The following is a 23893-nucleotide window of genomic DNA, read 5'->3' as shown; positions in this document are numbered from 1 at the left end:
CTAGCCAGAGCAATTAGGCAAGAGAAGGAAATAAAAGGGATTAAAAATAGGAAAGGAAGAAGTCAAATTACAGATGATATAATTCTATACTTAGAAGATCTAGGAGCTGGGGGTGTGGCTCAAGCGGTAGCGCACTCACCTGGCATGCGTGCGGCCCGGGTTCGATCCTCAGCACCACATACCAACAAAGATGTTGTGTCCGCCAAGAACTAAAAAATAAATATTAAAAATTCTCTCTCTTTCTCTCTCTCCTCTCTCACTCTCTCTTAAAAAAAAAAAAGAATAGACTATTTAAAAAAAAAAAAAAAGAAGATCTACCAGAAGATTCCTAAAGCTAATAAACAAATTCAATAACATTGTAAGTTACAAAATCACCATGCAAAAATCAATAGCCCATTCACAATACCTAAAACAAAAACTCTAGGAAATAGATCTTTTACCACATGGTAAAATAAATCATTTACCACAGAGGTAAAAGATTGCTGCAATGAAAACTATAGAACACTGAAGAAAATTGAAAAGGACACAGAAAATGGAAGGACTTTCCATGTTTGTGGATAATTAAAATATATTGTTAAAATGGCCATATTACCAAAACAATATACAGATTCAGTGTAGTCCTGAACAAAATACCAATGACATTCTTCACAGAACTAGAAAAAGTGTTTGAAAGAATAAAAAGATCCAAAATAGCCAATGCAATTTTTAACCAAAAAAAAAAGACAACGCTGGAGGCATCACAATACCTGACTTCAAATTATACTACAGAGGTGTTGTAACAAAACTACATGGTACTGGTATTAAAACACACACATAGACCAATGGTACAGAATAGAATACAGTCAGCCCTACAGTTATCTGATCTATTACAAAGTTGGTAAAAACATGTTGAAGAAAAGACAGCCTTTTAAAAAACAAATAGGGCTGGAAAAACCAGTTATTCATATGTAGAAGAATGTAAGACCAGATCCTTCTCTCTCACACTGCACAAAGTTTACCAGAAACTGCAACTCCTAGAAGAAAACATAGGTTCAGTACCCCAGCATGTAGGCACAGGCAACACCTTTCTCAGTATCTATAGCTCAGGAAGTAATACAAGGAATTAATAAATGGGATGACATCAAATTAAAAATCTTCTGGGAAGCAAAGGAAATAAGAATATGAAGAGAGAACCTACAGAATGGGAAAAAATCTTCACTAGCTATTCTTCTGACAGAATTAATATCCAGAATATATAAAGGGCTCAAAAAACACCAAAAAAAGCAAATAGCCCAATTAATAAATGGGCAAATAAACTAACCAGACACTTCTTAAAAGAAAAAGCACAAATATATGAAAAAATTATTGGCCAACAAATATATGAAAAAATGTTCAACATCATTAGCAGTCAGGGAAATGCAAATTGGGACTATACTAACCTCCAGTTAGAGTGGCAGCCATTAAGAATACAAACAATAATAAATGCTGGAGAGAATATGGGGGGAAAAGCAACACTTACAGGAAGAATGAAATGTCATTTGCAGGAAAATCGATAGAACTTGAAAACATTATGTTAAGTGAAGTAAGCCAAACTCAAAAAGTCAAGGGTCGTGTGTTTTTTCCTATATGTAGAAGCTAGAGAAGAACAAGGAAAAGAAAGGTAATGGGAGTCTCATGAAAATTGAAGGGAACTCACTAGAGGGAAGGGACCATAGGGTAGTGAGGGCACAAGAGAGGTAAAAGGGAAATACTGAGGAGTGATATTGGCCCAATCATATTGTCATATTGTATACATATATGAATATGTAACAGTGAATTCCATCATCATGAATATTTACAATGTACCAATAAAAAATGTGGGGAGGGGACAAAAATAGGCTTTTACTAAAAGAGAAAGGAATACTTCTGGTAGATTTTGTCGGGGTAGTGGGTTGATAGGGATCAAACCCAGGGCCTCATGCATGCTAAGCAAATGCTTTACCACTATAGATTTTTTAAATTTTTATTTATTTATTTGTTTATTTTTAGTTTTACTGATTTTATTTTTTTAATACAATCGCAGAATGCGTTACAATTCTTATTACACATTTGGAGTACAATTTTTCATATCTCTGTATATAAAGTATGTTGACACCCAATTCAAGTCTTCATACATGTACTTAGATAATGATGTCCATCACATTCCACTGTTCTTGCTAATCCCCTGCTCCCTCCCTTTCCCTCCCATGCCTCTTCCCTATCTAGAGTTCTTCTATTTCTCTCATGCTCCCCCTCTGTACCCCACTATGAGTCAGCCTCCTTATATCAGAAAACATTAGGCATTTGTTTTGGGGGGATTGGCTAAATTCACTTAGCATTATCTTCTCCAATGCCATCCATTTACCTGCACATGCCATGATTTTATTCTCTTTTAATGCTGAGTAAAATTCCATTAAACAAGCGCCATACATCACTCAGTCTTTTATTTGATATCAATATCTGGCCAAATTCAAACACAAAGAGTAAATCACAAATTCCTACCTTGAAATAGATTAAATAGATTTACCAAGTATAAAGTCCTTAAATTTTTCTTTATTTTAGTAAAATAAATCTATTTTTTTTAACAGATATACGACACCCTGAAGAACTTTCTCTCTTGAAAAAACCCAGAGATCCAACAAAGAAAAAAAAGAAAAAGCTAGATGACCAATCTGAAGATGAGGCGCTTGAATTAGAGGGGCCTCTTATCACTCCTGGATCAGGTAAGACTGACTAAGCTCTCTGGGGAGAACCCTGGACTGTGTGTTTTGATAGAGGGTAAATGGATTGTGTAGGTCAAGAGAGTACTCAAGTTCAAAAAAACCAGAAAGTCTTAGCATCTTTACCTAGTCATGGAATACCTTCAGTGTCATTTAATTTCTGTCATTTGTAAATCATTATGTCAGTTGTTAATATCAAATCAATATGAAGGAAGTCTGATTCTCTTGCTCAGAGTGGACTCAGTTCTTTGGTTTAGAGAAATTAGAAGATTTTTAGTGCGTAGATTATGAAAACCACCAGTGTTTAATTCATACTTTATTACCTAAAACTTTACTTAAATTACTTAACTTTCCCTGTGCTTTGCATACTCTGGTCCCTTTGCCTCCCTACATTTTTTTCAAGTTTCACTCCTTAGAGAAACTTTTTCAAATTTTAACATTTTACTTTCCTAATATGAATTAGGTATCCTTCTGTCATAAGTCACCACTTTTCTGTGTTTTATATTATACTCTGTGTTATCCTCTAGTAGTTGTGAGTTCCCTTCACTAAGGGGGACACCCTCATCTTTTTATTACCAGGACCTTACTCAGTACATGATGTACATCAGGTAGATAGGAAATTGAGTATCTAGATGATAATTAATAGATACATATTTTCATAGTCCTAGGCATATGTGTGGTTTGAACATTACAGAGTGCCACATTTCCATTGACCACACTTTCTCCATTACTTAAGATAAGTCCCTCCAGCAAATATCTAAGTTTTCTTCATTCCTGGCTTTTAAATTTGGGGGTGATTATGATGATGGTGATAGACACTAATTTCGAGCTATTCCCACATCTACAAATATGCTTTATCTGTGAAAACTCATTCTCACTACAAACCCTTTGAAGTAGATTCTGTTATTACCCAAAGGTTAAGAATATAGAAAGGGCTCAAAAAACTCAACACCAAAAAAAGCAAATAGCCCAATTAATAAATGAGCAAATAAACTAACCAGACACTTCTTAAAAGAAGAAACACAAATATATGAAAAAATTATTAAGGATGAAGGATTAAGGATAAAAATTTAAGGATGAAGAAATCATTGCATCATAAGGTCAGGAATTCTAGGATCATAGACCTTGTAACTTTTTTGTTATTACTTATGTTGAAATTGTATTTGAGAAATAAGATCATGCTTATTCTTAAGTAGTTTATAGGTTAGTTGAAATACAGTTTCTGTATTTAAGGAGATAATGCATCAATGCTAAATGAATGTTTTAGAAGATAATGTTTTAGAAATTCAGTAAACAAAATCATTAGTCCCAAATTAGAGTGTATTCCTTGTTACAGGTTGGGGAATTAAGTTTGCTAATTAAGCTTTTTTTCCAGTGGCTAGAATTTTGATGAAAAGGCAATCCAAACAAATAATAATAGTGACAAAGAACATCCTTGGAAAAGAAAAATATATGGACATGATCATTGTACAATATATGGAATTTTGAGCTCACAATTATGCATGTATTGAAATGTCACAGTGAAACCCATTAATTTGTATGGTTAATATATGTTAATAAATAAATAAATAAAAGTGCAAGGCATGAATAAATTCCTTGAGCAGATTCATGAGAGAGATCCTTAAGTACTCCAAGATCACATTGGAGAATATTTAATGGCAGGTTAATGAATTCAGACTAGTAATTATAGAGTGATTGATTTCCTAAACATGTTACAAAAACAAATCAATATTTTTGAAAGAATGTCAAATTTACTTCCATTCAATAATTGTAGAGGAGGAAATGGGGAGAAATGTATTTTGAATAGAGGTAGCAGCCCACAGATTGATGAAGTAAAAAGAGTATATTGTGATATAAGAAATATATTTTGGTCTTCCTTTAGTGTTTGTAGCAGAGCTCCTAAAACTTTTGCAATAAAAGCCATAAAGGAACATCTTTTATTCTTCATAACAAACCCCTTTCAAGCAGAATTGTTTGTTAATGATATAACAAACAAAATCATGAGGTATAAACGAAAAAATGAGGTGATCCTTAGCCCTCATTTTCCTGTGAAGAGAGAGGCTGTGAGTTAATCACCAAATTAGTTCATTCTCTGTAACTATAACAAAACTCCTAAGACTGGGTTACTCATGATAGAGGTTTATTTAGTTAGCATTGTGGAGGTTCAAAAGCAAGGTGCCAACATCAGATTGACTATGGTAAAGACTTTTTGGCCTCACAATGGCAGGAATATGTGCAAGAGGGAGTATTTTAGCTTTTGCAGTGCTATAACCAAAAGACCTGACAAGAACAATTTAAGAGGAGGGAAAGTTTTATTAAGGGCTTATGGTTTTAGAAGTCTCAGTCCATAGATGGCAGAGTCCATAGTTCTTTGCCTGAGATGAAGCAGAACAGCATGGTGGAAGGGTGTGACAGAGGAAAGCAGCTAGGGACTTGGTACCAGGAAGCAGAGAGAACTTTCACTCCCCAGGACAAAATATAATCTCTAGAGTCACACTCCCAGTGACCTATATCCTCCAGCCACACTCTCCCTGCCTGCAGTTACCACCTAGTTAATACATTCCAGTGGATAATTGCACCAATTAGGTTAACCTTCTTGCATTGTCTCACAAATGAGTTTTTGGAGGACATACCATAACAGGAAGAGATACACCTCAATACAGGAAGCCAGAGCACAATTCAGTGGTTAGGCTTTCTCTTTTTGTAACAACCCTCTTAGAAGAACTAAATCAGAGTTCCATGAGAACTAACTCATTTTTTTCTGAAGGTAGTACCCCCTACCAGTGATCTAAACACTTGCCACTAAGCTCTACCTCTTAATGTTCTGACTACCTAACATCGACACACTAGGGATCAAACTTCCAGCACTTGGAGACAAACCACATCCAAACCACATTAATCATTTTAAGCAATTGTTCTTAAAATATATAGTTAAGCCTGCATAAAAACCCCAAAAGATGGGATTTAGAGAGTTTCCAGGTTGGTGAACATGTGGAGATTCTTCAAGAGTAGTGTTCCTAGAGAGGACATGGGTGTGTCTGTGTACTTACCACATAACTTGCCCTATTCATCTGTCTCTTTCATTTGACTGTTCCTCAGTTGTATGCTTTTGTAATAAACTGTAATCAAGTAAGTAAACTGTCCTGAGTTCTCTGAGCCTTTCTAGTAAATCATGAAACCCAGGGAGAGGGTATGGGAATATCTAACCTATAACCAGTTGACCAGAAGCACACAGGTGATAATATGTATTTGCAACTGGCCTCTGAAGTGGGGGACAATGTTTTCAAATATACTGAAAGTTCTCCCTCCTACCCCCATCTTTCCCATCTCCAGCCCTGACAACCAAAGGGATAGTTTTGGGTCAGCTTTTACCCCATCCTATATTCAGTTAAAGAAAAAAAAAATAAGTTAATATCTTAAATAATTTATCTTAAAAGCATAAATATACACTCCTTCATCTGCTTTTATAATGTGGGTCTACAGACCTTCTTAGTATGGGTCTGCTGGTTGGAGTTTTAAAGTTCTTTTTTTTTTGTTTTTTTTTTTTTTATAAACTATGTCCTGTGTCTGTAGTATGTGCTTTTAAAGATTTCTAGTTTCAGGTCGAAGTCTGCAAAACAAGATCATAAAGTCTATAGATTTTTGCCATATCTTCTGTCCTAGTCTTTGGGAATTGCTGGTCATCACCTAATTCAGCAAGTCGTTCTAACTTCCTCCTCTTCCCCAGGTTCCCAGGACAGTTAACTGTAGTTGTCATAGGCTCTGCACTTCTTTGTTTTTTCATGTTTTATGTTTCCCAGCTTTACTTGAATTCTGTAACAAATGAAACTGGTATAAATAATTTGGTAGGTTTAGAGAGTCATTTGCCAGCTGCAGATTTCAAAATGTTGTGGTTTTTATGGGGCCAGGGGTGGGATTGAGGCAATTTGGTAAACAAGTGAGTCAGTTAAGTGGTTAAAAGGGCTCCGGCTGTACTTAATCTGCTCAGACAGTAGTTTACATCCTAGCTATTTAAGAGAAAATGCAAGGATAATTTTGATAGTATCTTTAGGAGATAACCAGCCTCTACTTTAGATACTAACTTGCACTCTTGTGGTTCCATCTTGGTGCTGTTCCTAAACTGTCCAATTTTTGGCTGGCTTGTACCCAAGAATAGTGTCCTCTTCAATTCTCACTCTGCCCGATCCTGGGCTCCCTTTTCTTCCCACCACTGGTTAGTTCTTTTCACCCAGACTGCAGCTGCTATTTATTGCTGGTCTGTGTACCATTCCTGAGTTCTTCTCTCTCAGAGGCTTGACCTTTGGACAGCTTTGAGTGCCCTAAGGGACACTTCTGGACTGTGTATGTGCAAGGGATCCTTTTCAAAGAGGAAATCGATGTTTTTCTTGAATTATATTATTATCAGCTACATTTTATTGAGCAATTTCTGGTCCCGAATACTATATGTAATATGTTTAATTTTCACAACAATTCTGAAAGATAAATGCCATTAGAAGAAAAATTCAGGGTGATTAAGTCACTTGCCTTAATTTAGATGTTATGAAACTATTCTGATTGCCACCACACATGTAGAGTACAGTGTCAAGATTTCTTACGGAATTTAAATTTAAAATTCTTTTCTTTTTTTTCCCTCTAAGGTAAACAACTCTACAAAAATTAGGCAAGAGCTAGGTATGGCTTCTGGCCACTTACAGATTTGCTATAAGTAAGGGTAGACAAACTCACAAAGAACAGGAAGGGATGGAGGAGGGTTCAGCACGTGGGGTGGTGGTCAGAGTGCTGGCTTTGGAACAGGGCAGACCTGGGCTCAAAGGTCAGCAAACAAAGCAAATGTGTCAGTGACCAGAGGCCACACCTAGCTTTTGCTTAATTTTTATAGAGTTAAAGAAAAAAAATTTAAAGAAAAAAGAATTTTAAATTTAAATTCCTTAGGAAATTTTTACACTGTACATGTATGACAGAATAGTTTCACATCATCCAAATAACACTAAAGATCTGTCAGAGTTAGAATTTATGAAGCAGGGGGGAATTTTGGTGCCCAGAAACCAAAGTGCATAGAAATTCTGAGACTCTGCTGGCCCAGTAAACAGGAAATCTCGAAATTTTTAGAGTATCCAGAATGGCTAGAAGCAGATTCTTGGGTATTAAAAGTATATATATATATATATATATATATATATATAAATCCCAGTTTGTATTTTATAAATAAGACAGTAGGTACTAGAGGAATTGGAAGTATTGGATGATTTTCTAATAGTTCATTCATAATGTTTTTTTCCTTTCCCTTCAACTGCAGTGATAATGACAAAAATGTAGGAAAGCTGGTTAGTATAACTTAAACTACTGAATTACAACAATTAACATCAGTCTTTTCACTGAATTATTATGCTATAGGACCTTGATTAACCCATAATAATTTGGACTGAACAACCTACTCATATTTCCCCTTTTAGAAATCACATCTAATATAAATATTTATATTTAGAGACTTTGGTTTGTTAGGAAAGTGGGCTTAAAATAGTATCACAAATAAGCTCATAGTTTTTTCCCTCTAGGTTGTCTTTGATTTATAATGGATGAAGAATAGGTATATGTTGTTTATTAAAAAAATACATTTATTAAGAGTGTATATGCTAGAAGAAAATTTACCCAGATAGAATAAGCTTATAATGCTAGTTCTTCTCCCTCCCCCCCCCACACAAAGTTATACACATACTTAACATGTGTGGTATTTTTCACTTGGTCTCAAAAAAACTCCTACAATTTTGGTGACATCCTCATTTTGCTTCTGAGGAAAGATTCCTTCAGGGGTTAATTTGTCCGGTCACAAAGTTAATTAGGAGCAGAGCTAGAAAGTACCTTCAGCTCTGTCTGGTCTAAGTACTTAGGTTTTTATAATCATTATGGAACATCATCTCTCCAATTATAACATTTAAATTATTTTCTGAATTATAATAGATATCTTTGCTAAAATATTAGTATGTAAATTATATCTCAACAAAGCTTTTTTAAAAAATATTTATTTTTCAGTTGTAGTTGGACACAATACCTTTATTTTATTTATTTATTTTTATGCGGTGCTGAGGATCGAACCAAGGGCCTCACGTGTGCTAGGCGAGCACTCTACCACTGACCCACAACCCCAACCTAACAAAGCTTATTTTTTAAAATAATTTTTCAAGAGGTAAAAGATTGAGTGAATTAATAATTTTCAGACTTTAAAATTCAGATTCATAAAGAGAATTATGATGAAATATCTGAGTTACCTTGCCTTACATGGCTGTGCGTAGGTGGCATGCTCTTAAATGCTTTGCCATTTCCTGACTATAACCATGTAAATATCTGGTCTGTGAAGAGGTAACTGATTCCAAGTCAGGAGGAAGCAATTTTTCAAAGTAATAATACATTCTTCAATCTGGTCAGAGATTTACAAAGTTTAATAAATATCAGAATTTATTGTGTAAATAGAAAATTATCTCATCATAAACTTTTCAAAAATCTTAAAGACAGCTAGAAAAGGAAAAATCGAGATTTAAAATTAATGTAGAAAATAATCTATACTTGCTTGGCACTCTTAGAAAAATCACTCATGTAGGATGCCATTTTTTTCTAACTCAAACTACCATTTTAAGCAACAAAACTTTTTTTAAAACTATTTTTAGGTACAAATAATGTGTGTTCATAGTTAAGTATTTGGTTATTATAGAGCTGTATATTTTTTCAGTTTGTTTTTCCCCAACTAAAATGGAATTGTGTTATGTACACATTGTGTTTTCTTCACTCAATAAAATGGATTTTATTTTTTTATATCATAGTAGTCATGCATTGAATACAGCATCCTAATAAATTCAAATTATACAGAAAATATACTAAACCAAAAGCAAAAATTCCTTTAAAATTTATTCCCTGGTTACTCCTTCTCAAGAGCCAACTATTTCTTGATAACTATGAAGTTTGGAATGAAAAATGACAGTACCCTTTCTGTGTTAATTTACATGTGTGAGTATATGTTTGCATATCTAGTTTTCATAATTATAAGATTTTAATATGTCACATATTTTGCATTTCATTTTTGTCATTAAACAATTTTTGTTGATCTCTATCAGAGCATTCCCAAGTTCTTATAATTGATTTCAACATTTTCTATACAGAAAATCTTAATACTTCATTTGTATATTTGTTGAAACTAGTTTAGCTGTTTGCTGAGAACTTGAACATAAAATTGCTTTCCTATGGGCTGGGGTTGTGGATCAGTGGTAGAGTGCTTGCCTAGTATGTGCAAGGCCCTAGGTTTGATCCTCAACACCACATAAAAAAAATAAACATAATAAGAAAATATTGTGTCCAACTACAACTAAAAATTAAGTTTTTAAAAAAAATTGCTTTCCTAGCAGGGCACAGTGGTGGCTTGGGATGCTGAGGCAGGAAGATCATTGAGTTCAAAGCCAGCCTCAGCAACTTAGCAAGGCTCTGTCTCTAAATTTAAAAAAATAATAATAAAAAAAGAGCTGGGGATGCGGCCCAATGGTTAAGCACCCCAGGTTCAATCCCCAGTACCTACCCCAACTCCTCCGCAAAAAAAAAAAAAAAAAAATTGCTTTCCTTATTTATATGGACATTTCATTGTATGCTTAACTAAAGCACAACTTCTATTCTTTTAATTTGGACAAGAAATTTTGTTTTACTTAGGTTTTAGCTTCTAAGGTTCTTTATTCTTAAATCCACTTGAAATGTCTACTTCAATTTATTATTCACAATTAGGAAAAAAAATCTTTTCTTTTTCTTTTTTCTTTTCATGCTTTTGTTTCTGTCCTCTATCATTGTCTTTCCTTTACCTTCTGAATTCCTTTCTTTCCTTTCCTGTAGGCACTGATGTTCTTTACATTGGCCCTCTGAAAGGTGAGCCTTACCACAATTAAACACAAAAATTGTTGGTCTGTCTGCTTCAGCTGTGTCCTTATTTTCTAATTTCTTTGAGCTTACTTTTCCCCCAGATTTCCTGACAATTTAATTATTTTTTTTATGGCTTTGTTATTACGCATTCTAATGTTATGCAAGTGGAGTTGAGTTCACATGTTCTTGAGAAAGGTAAAATAATGTGCTAAAGCTTTCTTTCCAGATTGAAGCTTGTGTTTCACAGTGTGCTCTATATCATAGTGTATGTTGTTATTGAGAACTTGAGATACTGTGCTCCTTCCTTAACTACCTCATTTTCATGTTATCAGGAAGTATATATTCAAGCCCAGGACTTTATAGTAAAACCATGACCCCCACTTATGATGCTCATGATGGAAGCCCTTTGTCACCAACTTCTGCTTGGTTTGGTGACAGTGCTCTGTCAGAAGGCAATCCTGGTATACTTGCTGTCAGTCAACCGATCACATCACCAGAAATCTTGGCAAAAATGTTCAAGCCTCAAGCCCTTCTCGATAAAGCAAAAATCAACCAAGGGTAAGTTTTAAGTTATGGATAGAATTGAAGAATTTCTTTGTCCACTTAGAGGTAGAAATATTATGTTGATTCTGTTTTGATTTGTTCCACTGCTCTTACTGCTCAGGTGGCTTGATTCCTCAAGATCTCTTATGGAACAAGATGTGAAGGAAAATGAGGCCTTGCTGCTTCGATTCAAGTATTACAGCTTTTTTGATTTGAATCCAAAGGTATCAAGGGCTTAAAGGGATCTTCTTTCTTTTTATTTCTGTTCTTTTGGATGTTGTTTGTTTTGGAAGTTGGTGGAGAAAAGGAATTGTTTGTTTATAGCAAGTTTTAAATAATATTAAAAACCCAAACCTTTATGCAAAGGCATTTGTATTTTAAAAGGGTCTATTATTTTAGTAGTTTGAAACCATGATTAAGCCTTTTTTGTTAAGATAATTAAATTTTTGGTTGATTTACATTTAAAATGTACTAGTTTGGTACTACAGAATGACAAAGTTATGTGGTTCTTTTTGGGGGAGGGTACCGCGGATTGAATCCAGGTCTGCCCTACCACTGAGATACACCCCCATCCTTTTTTTATTTTTTATTTTGAGACAGGATTTCACCAAATTGCCAAGGCTGGCCTTGAATTTGTGATCCTCCTGCCTCATCTCCCCAGTAGCTGGGATTACAGGTGTGTACTACCACACCCAGCTTGGGTTTTGTTTTTTGTTATTTTTTTGTTTTGTTTTTTGTTTTTTTGTTTTTTTTTTAATTTATATATGACAGCAGAATGCATTACAATTCTTATTACACATATAGAGCACAATTTTTTATATCTCTGGTTGTATACAAAGTATATTCACACCAATTCGTGTCTTTATACATGTACTTTGAATAATAATGATCATCACATTCCACCATCATTTTTAACCCCCTGCCCCCTCCTTTTCCCTCCAAACCCCTCTGTTTTATCTGGAGTTCGTCTATTCCTTCCATACCCCCTCTCCCTATCTCACTATGAATCAGCCTCCTTATATCAAAGAAAACATTCGGTATTTGGTTTTTGGGGATTGGCTAACTTCACTTAGCATGGGGTTTTTTGTTTGGTTTTGTTTTTATTTTTAGCTTTTTGCTTAATTTAACATCTTTCTTCAGTTATACTGTAAGGAGGGCTGGGGATGTGACGCAGTGGTAAGCACTTCCCTGGCCTGTGTGAGGCCTTGGATTTTATTTCTGGCACCACAAATAAATACACAATAAGGGAAAGAAGAGTTTTCTATAAGATTGCCTTTTCTGTTACTTTCAGATACTATTTGTACGCCAGAAGATCTTGTTTCAAAAAAACACTTGATTTTATGTCATGTACATTTTTAAGTCTACATTTCTTCCTAATAATTAGCCACACAGTGTTACCTGTTTTTCTGTGATCGGTATGATCTGTGCTACTATAGTGCTTTGCTTTCCTGGTAAAATTTAACTTTGTTGTGAAAATGTAGACACCATCCCCCACAGAATAAAGTTGGCACAGACGTTTGGCTCCTTTACTACTGAAACATACTAGGAGAAACTTCTCTTGACTGCCCAAGATTACAGTCTAGCCTTAGTCTAGATTTTATGTGTATGCCCATCTTTTATTATGTGCCTTATAAAACAGCAAAATGTACATAATAGAACTACAAAAAATAATTTTAATCTGTTTTCAGGCTATATTGTATCTACTTTCAGTAAAACCAAAGTTATTTGGGAACAGTTTCCTTATGAAGGTGTATTTTGTTAATATTTTAAGGTAGCATTGTTAAGATGTTACTATTGGTTTAATTTATTTATATTTTTGATGGTGGTGAGGTAACCAGGGATTGAACCCAGGGGCACTTAACCACTCAGCCACATCTCTACCCCCCCACCTCATTTTAGAGGCAGGGTCTTCCTGAGTTTCTCAGGGCCCTACTAAATTGCTGAGGCTGGCTTTGAACTTGTGGTCCTCTTGCCTTAGCCTCTCGAGCCACTGGGATATTGTTTTTTATTAATATAGTTAAATTAATAGTTGAGTAACTTTTAAGTAAATATACTTTCTATAAATGCATATGTGCCATCTGTTTTGAATACTTAAAATAACTATTGCTTCCAAGTACCTGCCACTTTTTCTGGGTGTGCTTCTCCACATTGAGCAAGATGTTTCCCCAAATAGCTGATTTGCTGTGATCGTATTTTATTTTGGCAAGTTGCAATAATCATAATGAAAAGCAATCCGTAGTTATAACTTACTTTTTAATACCTTCAAGTCCTCAATCTAGATTTTTTACATTAAAGTTATAATATATAGTTGTTTCCCTGGAAAATAACATGATTCTGTTTCTCCCAGCCCCAAACCTATTTCTAATGCTGAATACTTATCTTCTGTCATATTTTAATGTCACTTTTTAGTAGAAAACTAGATTTTGGTATGTATAGATATATCTAACCCTATAAATAGCTTTCTTTTTAGAGTTGATTATTTAATAGTGAGTATAAATCCCAGGAAAAAAAAAAAGTTTATGTTCCATTTTTCTTTCCAAGCTTTAAAATGTGATTGCTCAGAGTTAAAAACTTTAATGGTAATATTTTACAAAAGAAGTGTTTCTTTTGTTCTGCAGTATGATGCAATCAGAATCAATCAGCTTTATGAGCAGGCTAAGTGGGCTATTCTCCTAGAAGAAATCGAATGCACAGAAGAAGAAATGATGATGTTTGCAGCCTTGCAGGTAGCTTGAAAGATTTGGTAAATGAAGGAAAGAGAAAGAAGAGTGGTTTTTAAATGGTAGAGTGGCCTAGTATTTCTAGTAGCATTTGATAAATTATCTTTTGCTATGTAGAAAGTGCTCTTTTAAAAGCAAAGTAAATGATAAATTTAGTTTATATTTTTTTTTATCTTAAGGAAGTTCAGTGGTATATTTTATTACTTTTCTGTATTTGGCAGGTGGGGGAGAATATCTCCCACCCCAAAATGTCTATTAATTTAATGTTATTCAAGTTTTTCTTGATAATATCAGATTTTTGAAATGATACCTACCTGCATAGTGGCTGGACATGTTGTAAAATGAACTGTTGGCAGAAATAATATCGTTTTAAGTGATAAAATTTCAGGAGATTAATGAAAGTAAACAGAGATGTTTTTAAAATCATAATCATTAAGAAGTAGATAGCTGAAGTTTTCCTTAGATTTAACCAGTGCTTTCCAATTGTATACTTGCACATCACCTGCTTTAGAACTGTAGTGGTGTTTTTTAAAAATTTTAAAGTTCTAAGCCAGTCTCAGCAACTTAGTGAGGCCCTAAGCAACTCAGTGAGACCCTGTTCCAAAATAAAAAAGGGCTGGGGATGAAGCTCAGAGGTAAACCAACCCTGGATTCAATCCCAGTACCCTAAAAAAATTAAAAATTATTCACTTCCTTACCAATATATCCTCTAATAAAATACTTTTAGAGTGGTAACCCCAAATGAGCCTCCTTAGAAATAGATGATTGAAGTTCAGTATTAATTCATCTTTCTCAAGTGTTATATATTTGAGTAAGTCTTTGGCAATTGTTCTCTAATTTTGATGAGATTGTAGTGTCGCCTGAAGTTGATGTCCTTTAAATAGAAGTACAGGAAGCAGAGCTGACACACAGTTATTAAGCGCTTCCACCATAAAAACCATTTTGGTTTTTCCTTAGAACACAAACAGAAAATTCTGAATCTTTCAGATACACTTAGGCACCCAGAAAAGTTTTCAGTTAAACTCAAAAGTTGCTACTAGAAAGCCAGAACAACTACTAGGTTGCCAGGTAAAAGAAGAAAATTAAAAAGGAATACAGATAAGGAAAATCCGTATTGACTTTTGGGTGATTTTTTATTTCTAGAGATTTGATTTATCAACAATTAAGAATCCTGTGTTGTTTCTGGATAATTCAAACTATCTGAAGAATTTCTTGAATTAAATTCTAGAGCATGTTACTGGGAGTCCCTCATTTTTTTATGATTTTCTATCTCTATCTTTCTCAATTTGAATATAAGCACATAATTTTTTATTGGAAGTTTTGCCAGTGACAGAATACACATTTAAAATACACATGTGAAAGACCATAAACTTTATTATATAGTATTGATTTTCATCTTTTTTATTATAAAAATAGTATTTCTATTTTTTAAGTCAGCACATAGTAGATGCTCAAAAAACAATTGTTGAAGGAGTATATAGTTGCATTTTTACAGAAATGGCAATATGCTGCAACCCAGAATATTGTAGAATGGATATTCCATATCAGTACCATAAAAATACCTCAGAGACAACAGACTCTAATTCAGACTCTAATTCAGGGGAACTGAATAATCTCACAGCATGATCTTCCTGAACCATCTTAAAAATCTAGATTGGGGGTAGGATACCAGGGATTGAACTCCAGGGCACTCAATCACTGAGCCACATCCCCAGCCTTATTTTGTATTTTATTTAGAGACAGGGTTTCATTGAGTTGCTTAGTTACCTCATTTTTGCTGAAGCTGGCTGAACTCATGATCCTCCTGTCAGCCTCCCAACCCGATTGGATTATAGGCATGTGTCAGCTCACCTGGCCTTACAATGTAGATTTAATGAGAGAATTTTAGAGTACAAATACCTTGAGTTGTTAGAAGCCTACTGATAAATTGACCCAAAGTCTATTAGATGGAAACTTTGAAAGTATGATGAGGAGATACCCAGCAATTTTTCAGACACAACATACCCTCTGCATTATTCTGGAGCATCTGGATCCTTGTATAAAATATACTATAGTTAAAAACAAAAAAAACAAAAAAAAAAAACAAGGATAATTCAAAACAAGTTGTGGAATTTTGTTAGTAACTTTGCTTGTTTTAAAGCATTTAGGTCCAAGTATGTATTATAACGTTTACTAGATAACCCCATATACGTTTGAAAACAAAGCTGGATTTTATGACAAACCCCATAAGGGCTTTTTGCATCAAAATTACCTAGGGCACTTAGTAAAAATGCAGATTTCAAGTTGGACCCCAGATTTACTGAATCAGAGTCTTTGGGGTGAACCTAAAGCTCTGTATTTTTAGCCAACTCTCCACATGATTCTTAATATACTCATAACATTTGGGGTCATTCCTGAGCCTCAACCTATCTTATTCTCCATCATTTATGACCATGAAAGTTAAGGATCTTGCTTCAGCATAACTGAAAGTATAACCAGAAACTACTCATGACTACACCTTAAAACACAGAGAAACATTGATAATTGGCCTTAGATTAGTTCACTAAATGTTCCCACAAGTAGATTTTATTAAGTAAATGAATACTTCAGAAATGCAAAGTGCTGCTTATTCCTTTAAAAGGTAACTGATTTTAAGTTAAATATTCTGCTGACTTATTAAGTTTAACATCAGCATTTAATAGATTATTAATATTTGTTTTAAGTCACTAAGTTTAATTTAAAATAAGGAATTTTATAATGAAGAATTTTTTCTTTGCACATATAGGATAGTTAATGTCTACTCACTGCCTACCCACTCTCGTGCACATATGTGCTTTCCATATGTGAACGTATAAATGAGAACATGACAATAAAACTGACACTTATTGTTTAGTAATACTTGAAATCTTTTCTTTTGACATAAATCATATATATGTGTACACATATATCAATATCTTTTATCAATCTTATGAAACTGAAAATATAGAGCATTGAGTTGAAAATGGAGGAAAAAAATGGACTTTGTAGCTGTCTCCTAAAGCTGTGATGGTGATAACTATCTCTTGAGTAATAGTACATAAGGCAGTGTGAATTTTCTGCTCTGGGTGGCAGTAGTAACATAAGACAACCAATGTTAATCCATTCCTACAAAAGACCTTATGCATGTTCCAAACAGAGACCTACTTACTTACTTTGGATAAATATTTATTAGCAAGCTTTGATATTGATAAGGTGCCATGCCCTTAACCTTTCTGTCATTCTAGTTCCTGGACACTTATTTTTTCAAATTAGGTGATAAAAAGCATTCAGTATAGATTCAGATAGTAATTTCATTTTAAAGTTTTACAGTTCTACTAATTGTTTCAATAAAATGTCATTTCTGGTTTCAGTATCATATCAACAAGCTGTCAATCATGACATCAGAGAATCATTTGAACAACAGTGACAAAGAAGTTGATGAAGTAGATGCTGCCCTCTCAGACTTGGAGATTACTTTGGAAGGGGGTAAAACATCAACAATTTTGGTAAGGTGAATCTTTACCGACCAACTGAGTTTGAATGGATGCTTAACTTTTTGTGGACTTTAGTTCTCAGAAAGTATTTGGGGGGTGGAGAGAAATATTTAATGCTTTAGAAAAGTCAGATATAGATTTTTCAGGAACTTTTCAGGCAAGTTTTATTTTTGAGAAGCTGGGGATCATGCATGCACCCAGGGCCTTATGCATGCACTCTATCACTGAGCTACACCCGCAACTGGGGTGCAAAATGGGTTGGGGGGTGTACATTGTATGTGGTATCTAGAGCTTGGAACACACTAAAGATGAATCTTCTGGTCCTTTGCATATTCTCCTACATTCTTTTGTAAGGGGTGGAAAATATTTCTACAAAGGAAAATTTCATCTAAATTTAGTGATGCTACTAATTTGAAATATTTCAAAGAGAAGAGAAAAATAGGTCTTATAGTTTTTAAATAAGTTTGTTTTTAAAGCTAAGGAATTAGTTATTGCTGTAGGAAAACTTTTCAAGGCTGTTATGATTTAGAGAATTTCCATATGCATCTACAAATAGCATTTAAAAGTAACATTGTATCCTTTGGGGGTATGTAGTTATTATTTTTTTCAAATTTTTATTAATTTCTCCTATTTGAAAATGTGTTTATAATAATAAGAAGAAAATATCCATACGTCCATGTAATATATCTTTTAAATCTTTGTAATCTGTATTTTACTTAATTCTGTTTGTTAAAATTTCAAATTAAAAAAAAAGGAAGAAAAATTATTTTGTTCTCTCCCTAGGGTGACATTACTTCCATTCCTGAACTTGCTGACTATATCAAAGTTTTCAAGTAAGTGAAAAAGTGGGAGATTCCAGGTACTACTAAACAATAAGTGTCAGGACTGTCATGTTCACATTATTTAAATTTACAGTAAGTTTGGCAAAAGCCTCTGTTAAAGGATAAACTGATTAGATGAACACTTAAATTATAACGAAAGAAAATAATCATGTTTACCAAACTAAAATCACAGCAATCATTGTTTTAGCTGATAAATATTCTTCTTCAAAAAAAACTTGTGAAATCTAGATTTCATCATGTAGATGCTGAAATAGCAATACACTGGCACAGTCCCTCTGAACCTTAGTTGACAGCTGCCAGTGGTTATTTGCTGTACAGAGCTCTAGATTCTAATAAGTTATATATCATTGTTATGTATATCATTTTATGTAAGGTCCCAATATATCTGTTCAGATTTTTAAACAGTCACAATCCAGTTGGATCTCCACAGAATCCAGAGAACTTGGCATTAAGGTAGACAGGGGAAGAAAGAAAGGAGATGAGCTGGGTGAGATGCATCTCAGGAGGCTGAGATGGGAGGATTGCAAGTTTGAGACCAGCCTCAGCAACTTAATAAAATCCTGGCTGAAAATAAAAAATAACATGGACTGGAGATATGGCTCAGTGGTAAAGCATGGGTTAGACCCTCAGTACCAAAAATAAATAAATAAAAGGAGGAAGTGATGGCGAATATACTTTTTTCTACTGTATATTATAAAATTATTGTAGAATAAAACATAGCTGAACATACAACAGATGAACATATGTAACATTTTTGACATAAGAGCAAGATTTCAAATGCCACTCTTCTCCCCTACCTGCACCTTCATGACCTATCTGGCATCTCCTGTGTTTGACACTGGCATGGAAACTTAATGTCAGCATTGATATGGATCCAAGAGAATTAAACCCTCTTTTTTTTTTTTTTTTAATTTTGGACCAGGGATTGAACTCGGGGGCACTCGACCACTGAGCCATATCCCCAGCCCTATTTTGCATTTCATTCAGAGACAGGGTCTCACTGAGTTGCTTACTGTCTAGTTTTTGCTGAGGGTGGCTTTAAACTCAAGATCCTCCTGCCTCAGCCTCCTGAGCCGCTGGGACTATAAGCGTATGCCACCATGATGAACAACCTCTTTCACTTCCAGTCATGGCAAGTAAACTTGCTTCTTCATAGAGGCTCCAGAGGCAACCCTGCAAACACCCATGCCCCCACAGGTTGTTAATGGGGCCTAGAAAGCTGCAAGTTATGGACATTTACTTTACCTTTCTTTTTCTCGCCTTTCCAGTGAGCTGCTAGTGATGAGAAATCCTGGAATATGGCCCTCTACTTGTTCATTGTTTGTGGGATCTTCCTAAGTAGATTGAGAAGGGAGGGCACATCCAATACCAGCACTACTGAATTTAAGACACTGGCCAAAGGGAACTAATTTTAGCATGTGTTAAATTTGCCTTCAGACTTTTTAACATTGTGAGATTTTGCTACTAAAAGAATATTGACAAAGTTACTTCAAAGTGGATTTTTCTCTTAATTCTACTTGATACTAGGCCAAAAAAGCTGACTTTAAAAGGTTACAAGCAATATTGGTGCACTTTCAAAGATACATCTATTTCTTGCTATAAGAGCAAAGAAGAATCCAGTGGCACACCTGCTCATCAGATGAACCTTCGAGGTAAGGAAAGCTTTGAATGACCTATGGAATTTCTGTTGGTCTGATATTGAATAGACTTCACTGGCATTGGGATAGAGCGGAGGATTAAAATTTATTTACTGCTTTGGGTACTTTTTAAATGTTTAGATATGCTTTTTATTTATATTTACATTTTTCTTGTTGTGAGTGTTCAAATCCACATGAATATTTTGTTTGTTATCTCTTTCGAAAAACCTGGCTTGAATTATATGTTTCTGCTTTTTTCATTGTCAAGTAAATTTATGGTGTCTCTCTCTTGATCTTTAAGCATTAAGGACAGTTAGGTTTTCCTCATTCTGCAGGGACTGCCTCTTTGTCTTTTCATCTCATTTTTAACTTTTGAAGCAGTCATCTGCTCCTAGGCTTTCCTGGTTTCTCTCTTCCTCATTGGCATCCTGCTCCTTTTCCCCTCCTTCACTGATAAAGCTGGTCCCACACAGGGTCCTTCGCCTCTGGGTTTTCCACTTCCCTGCCTGGTTTTGTCTCTCTTACTCTGCGCAGCCTGACTTCCTGAAGGGAGCACAAGAGAGCTCTCTGAGATGCCTTCCTGTTGTCAACTTGAGTTTCCTTTTGTCTTGTTAAATCCAAAGTCTTTTCAGAACTAGGAGTTGGTATTTAAGGGACAGATTTCCTTTCCCTTGTGGCAACTGCAGTAAGCTTGCTTCCTATAGCCTAGGATAAGCCTAGATGAGGACTCAGCTGTTGGCTTTAATCTTTTTAAATTCAGATCTATGGGGCCATAGCTTCATTTCCCATTTTGGTGGCATATGTTCTTCACTCTGTTGCTTCACCTCTTTCATCTGGTTGATGCACTGTTTATTCTCTAAGTTGGTTTGGTTCTTGTACAGGTGGAAGGCATCCTGCTGCTGCTCACTGATTTCTCTGCAGTCTTCGACTCATTTTGCAAATTGTTGATGATATTATTCACTAAAGAGTGATATTATTCACTAAAGAGTCTCATGGCTCACTTCCAGGTCAGATGCCACTTCCTCTGAGAAGCTGTGTCCTCGGAGTGCTACTCTCCCATAAGCTCACACAGCACATCCTACCCGCTTCATACCTGGTGGAATATGCAATTGACTGGCTCGTCTCTATTCCTCACTCCTCTTACTTTCTATTCCCTTACAACAAAGGCTAGAAAAATAGTTTTGAAACTCATTCCCAATGAGATTTAGACGCCAGTCAGCCTTGAATTCCAAGCTGAGAGTTAGAGTTGGCGATACTGAATGTAGCAAGGAGTGAGGCATTTTTCTAGAGTAAATAGCTATAAGCAGCCTCCTAGGAAGTTTCCAGCTGCTTGATTATTAACAAAGGTTGCATCTCCCTTGGAAGACCAGTTTTTCCCAGGGGTCCAGCCCATCTCTTTTGGATACGTTTTGCATGTACATATTTTATCATATATAAAGTAATGTGCTTCTCTAAATAAAAGTATCAGTATTTGTTGAGGAATATTTTGTAAAAGGCTCCTTTTACAAAAACGATTCCTAAGTAATTTGACTTGATGCATAAGACACAGAGGTATTCTATTTCTTTTATTTAACACTTTAAATATTTGTGTGGAGGCCAAGAAATTACATTTTTAACATTTCTTCTTTCTGAATATACTGGTGTTTAATTCCTTGTACTCTGTGAAAAGAGCAATTGCTCCAGTACGGCCAGCAAGGAATCTTAGGGCATCACGGGTGGCATAAACTAAGCACAGACAATTTGAGTAGACCATAGAGAGCCTTCACATTACATCATTCTCTTGCAAAAAGCCCCCCACTCATGCTTGAAGGTGTTGATTACTTAGATTCTTAAATAACCCATAAATTCATGTATTTCTGGAGACTAGTCTATAAAGTGTCATTCTTAATACCAAAGTTACTTTCATATCAACTTCCCACATATATAGGTATATGCAGATCAATTCCTAAAGGGTGACAAAAATCCAGTATGTTAAAAACCCACAAAATGAAGCTATCATGTTGGTTTGAGATTTCTTAAAAGTAAATTTAAGCACATTTATAATTACATTTTTTAATTACAGGATGTGAAGTTACCCCAGATGTAAACATTTCCGGCCAAAAATTTAACATTAAACTTCTGATTCCAGTCGCAGAGGGCATGAATGAAATCTGGCTTCGTTGTGACAATGTGAGTTTCCCAGTTGAAAGTAAACCTTATATTCTGTAAATTCTAAGTGAGTTGAGCAATCATCCTTACATTTTATCCTCAGAAGACCCACCATATGATATCTACATCACCATGTGATTTCATACTTCAATGTATTTTTTTTTTTTCCAATAGGAAAAACAGTATGCACACTGGATGGCAGCCTGCAGATTAGCCTCCAAAGGCAAGACCATGGCGGACAGTTCTTACAACTTAGAAGTTCAGAATATTCTTTCCTTTCTGAAGATGCAGCATTTAAACCCAGATCCTCAATTAATACCAGAGCAGATTACAACTGATATAAATCCTGAATGTTTGGTGTCCCCACGGTATCTAAAAAAATATAAGAACAAACAGGTATCTCATTATATTTAATCTGTTGCTTTCTGATATTTTATTATTTTGTACATATCATTTAAATTTTGTTTCTTCTATCAAATAAGAGTCATTAGTCTTGGGGTTGTGGCTCAACGGTAGAGCATTCGCCTAGCACGTGCGTAGGTTCAATCAAAATCAACACCACAAAAAAATATTGTGTCCAACTACAGCTAAAAAGTATAAAAAATGTCATATCAGCTAGTTAGAATATAAAATATACAGATAGGCGCATGCCTGTAATCCCAGCAGTTTGAGAGGCTGAGGCAGGAGGATTGCAAGTTCAGAATCAGCCTCAGCAACTTAGGCCCTAAGTAATTTAGTGACACCCTATCTCAAAATTTAAAAATGGGCTGAGGGTGTGGATTATTGGTTAAGCATCCCTGGGTTCAATTCCTGGTACCAAAAGAAAATAATAATAGTAATGATATAAAATAGGAAAAAATGTAGACTTTATTTTAATTTATCATTAAAAACACATTTTAACAGGACAGACAACAAGGTAGAATAGTTGATTGCATATTTATTCTAAACAGCCTGAGGAAATTACTTTATTAACAGGATATTCTTTTAGGGAATTAAAAACCATCTATGCTTTATGTTCCTTAATCCATTTAGTTTTATTAATTTATATAATTATTACAAAGCAGACGGCATTTCACAGTACAATCTTTAAAACGTATTCTTGCTGTTGAAATAGATTTTTTCAGCCTTGAAATTAACTTTATAAGGGTAGAAATAGTCTACACACCAACATTGACTTAATTTTAACAGTTAGAACCTGAGATTTCGCACAAGGTTACAAAGTTTTCTAAATTGTAATTAAAATTTACTGTTTTTAATCTGTTAATTTCTTTCCTGGAAATTAATACCATAAAAGGTTTGCTATTTGGGAAAATGGTTCGTCACTGCAACACGACAAGCCCTTCACAGGGGAATTTCACTTGGGATAGCCCCTGCTATTCTCCACACCAGACACCAGGCCATAAAAGGAAAAAGCTTCAGTTTGGGTGGGGGAGCAGAGAAAATCTTTAGAATAAATATTGCACTTTTATTTAGTTTTACTTTTATCTTTGTTGAGGAATATTTTAAAACATAATGAAAAGTCCCTATTAAATACTCAGACACTTAATTTCTTAACTTTAAATTTAATGTTTATTATATGGGTCTGGCATTTAGCTATAAATGTTCAGGAGTTTTAATCACAAAGTATTTGGTTTAAGTTTTAGGGGTTGTTTAAGCTACATGGAAATTGTTTATCTCATAGTCATAGGCTGTGGGAGTAGTGAGGAATGGAGGAAATGCTACCCTGGGGAACTCTATGGAATGTAGATTATTAAGTTAAAAAGGGAAAATGAAGGAAGTAGTAATTTCATGTTTTATTCTTAGTTATTTCATTTAAGAATTATTGGTAAGGAAACTTGTTTCTAAAATTAGTGAATTCATTTGCCTTCAAAGGCTCTGAATGATTTCAAATCTTAGCAATGT

At 34.7% G+C, this 23893-nt stretch overlaps 1 protein-coding gene and 1 long non-coding RNA gene across 6 annotated transcripts in view; one reads left to right on the top strand and one right to left on the bottom strand.

Moving 5' to 3' along the window:
• The window catches only part of LOC144377783 (uncharacterized), an 87477-nt gene that overhangs the window by 43652 nt on the left and 19932 nt on the right, over positions 1-23893 (bottom strand). The window lies entirely within an intron of this gene.
• Fermt2 (FERM domain containing kindlin 2) overlaps positions 1-23893 on the top strand; it is a 78781-nt gene that overhangs the window by 50092 nt on the left and 4796 nt on the right. For 3 of the 5 annotated variants that reach the window (XM_013364108.4, XM_021735066.3, XM_078049917.1), the window contains 10 exons: positions 2586-2720; positions 10584-10616; positions 10943-11168; positions 11275-11377; positions 13772-13879; positions 17242-17376; positions 18148-18197; positions 19734-19858; positions 21906-22012; positions 22166-22387. In XM_013364108.4, the coding sequence (XP_013219562.1) occupies positions 2586-2720; positions 10584-10616; positions 10943-11168; positions 11275-11377; positions 13772-13879; positions 17242-17376; positions 18148-18197; positions 19734-19858; positions 21906-22012; positions 22166-22387 (1244 nt within the window). The remainder of the gene's footprint in view (positions 1-2585; positions 2721-10583; positions 10617-10942; positions 11169-11274; positions 11378-13771; positions 13880-17241; positions 17377-18147; positions 18198-19733; positions 19859-21905; positions 22013-22165; positions 22388-23893) is intronic. The other 2 variants (XM_005337972.5, XM_021735067.3) reach the window with 1 other exon arrangement.

The sequence above is a fragment of the Ictidomys tridecemlineatus genome, chromosome 5, assembly GCF_052094955.1.
Source record: "Ictidomys tridecemlineatus isolate mIctTri1 chromosome 5, mIctTri1.hap1, whole genome shotgun sequence".
Taxonomy (NCBI): domain Eukaryota; kingdom Metazoa; phylum Chordata; class Mammalia; order Rodentia; family Sciuridae; genus Ictidomys; species Ictidomys tridecemlineatus.
The sequence above is the reverse complement of the archived record's forward strand: the minus strand, read 5'-3'. Positions and strand labels throughout refer to the sequence as shown.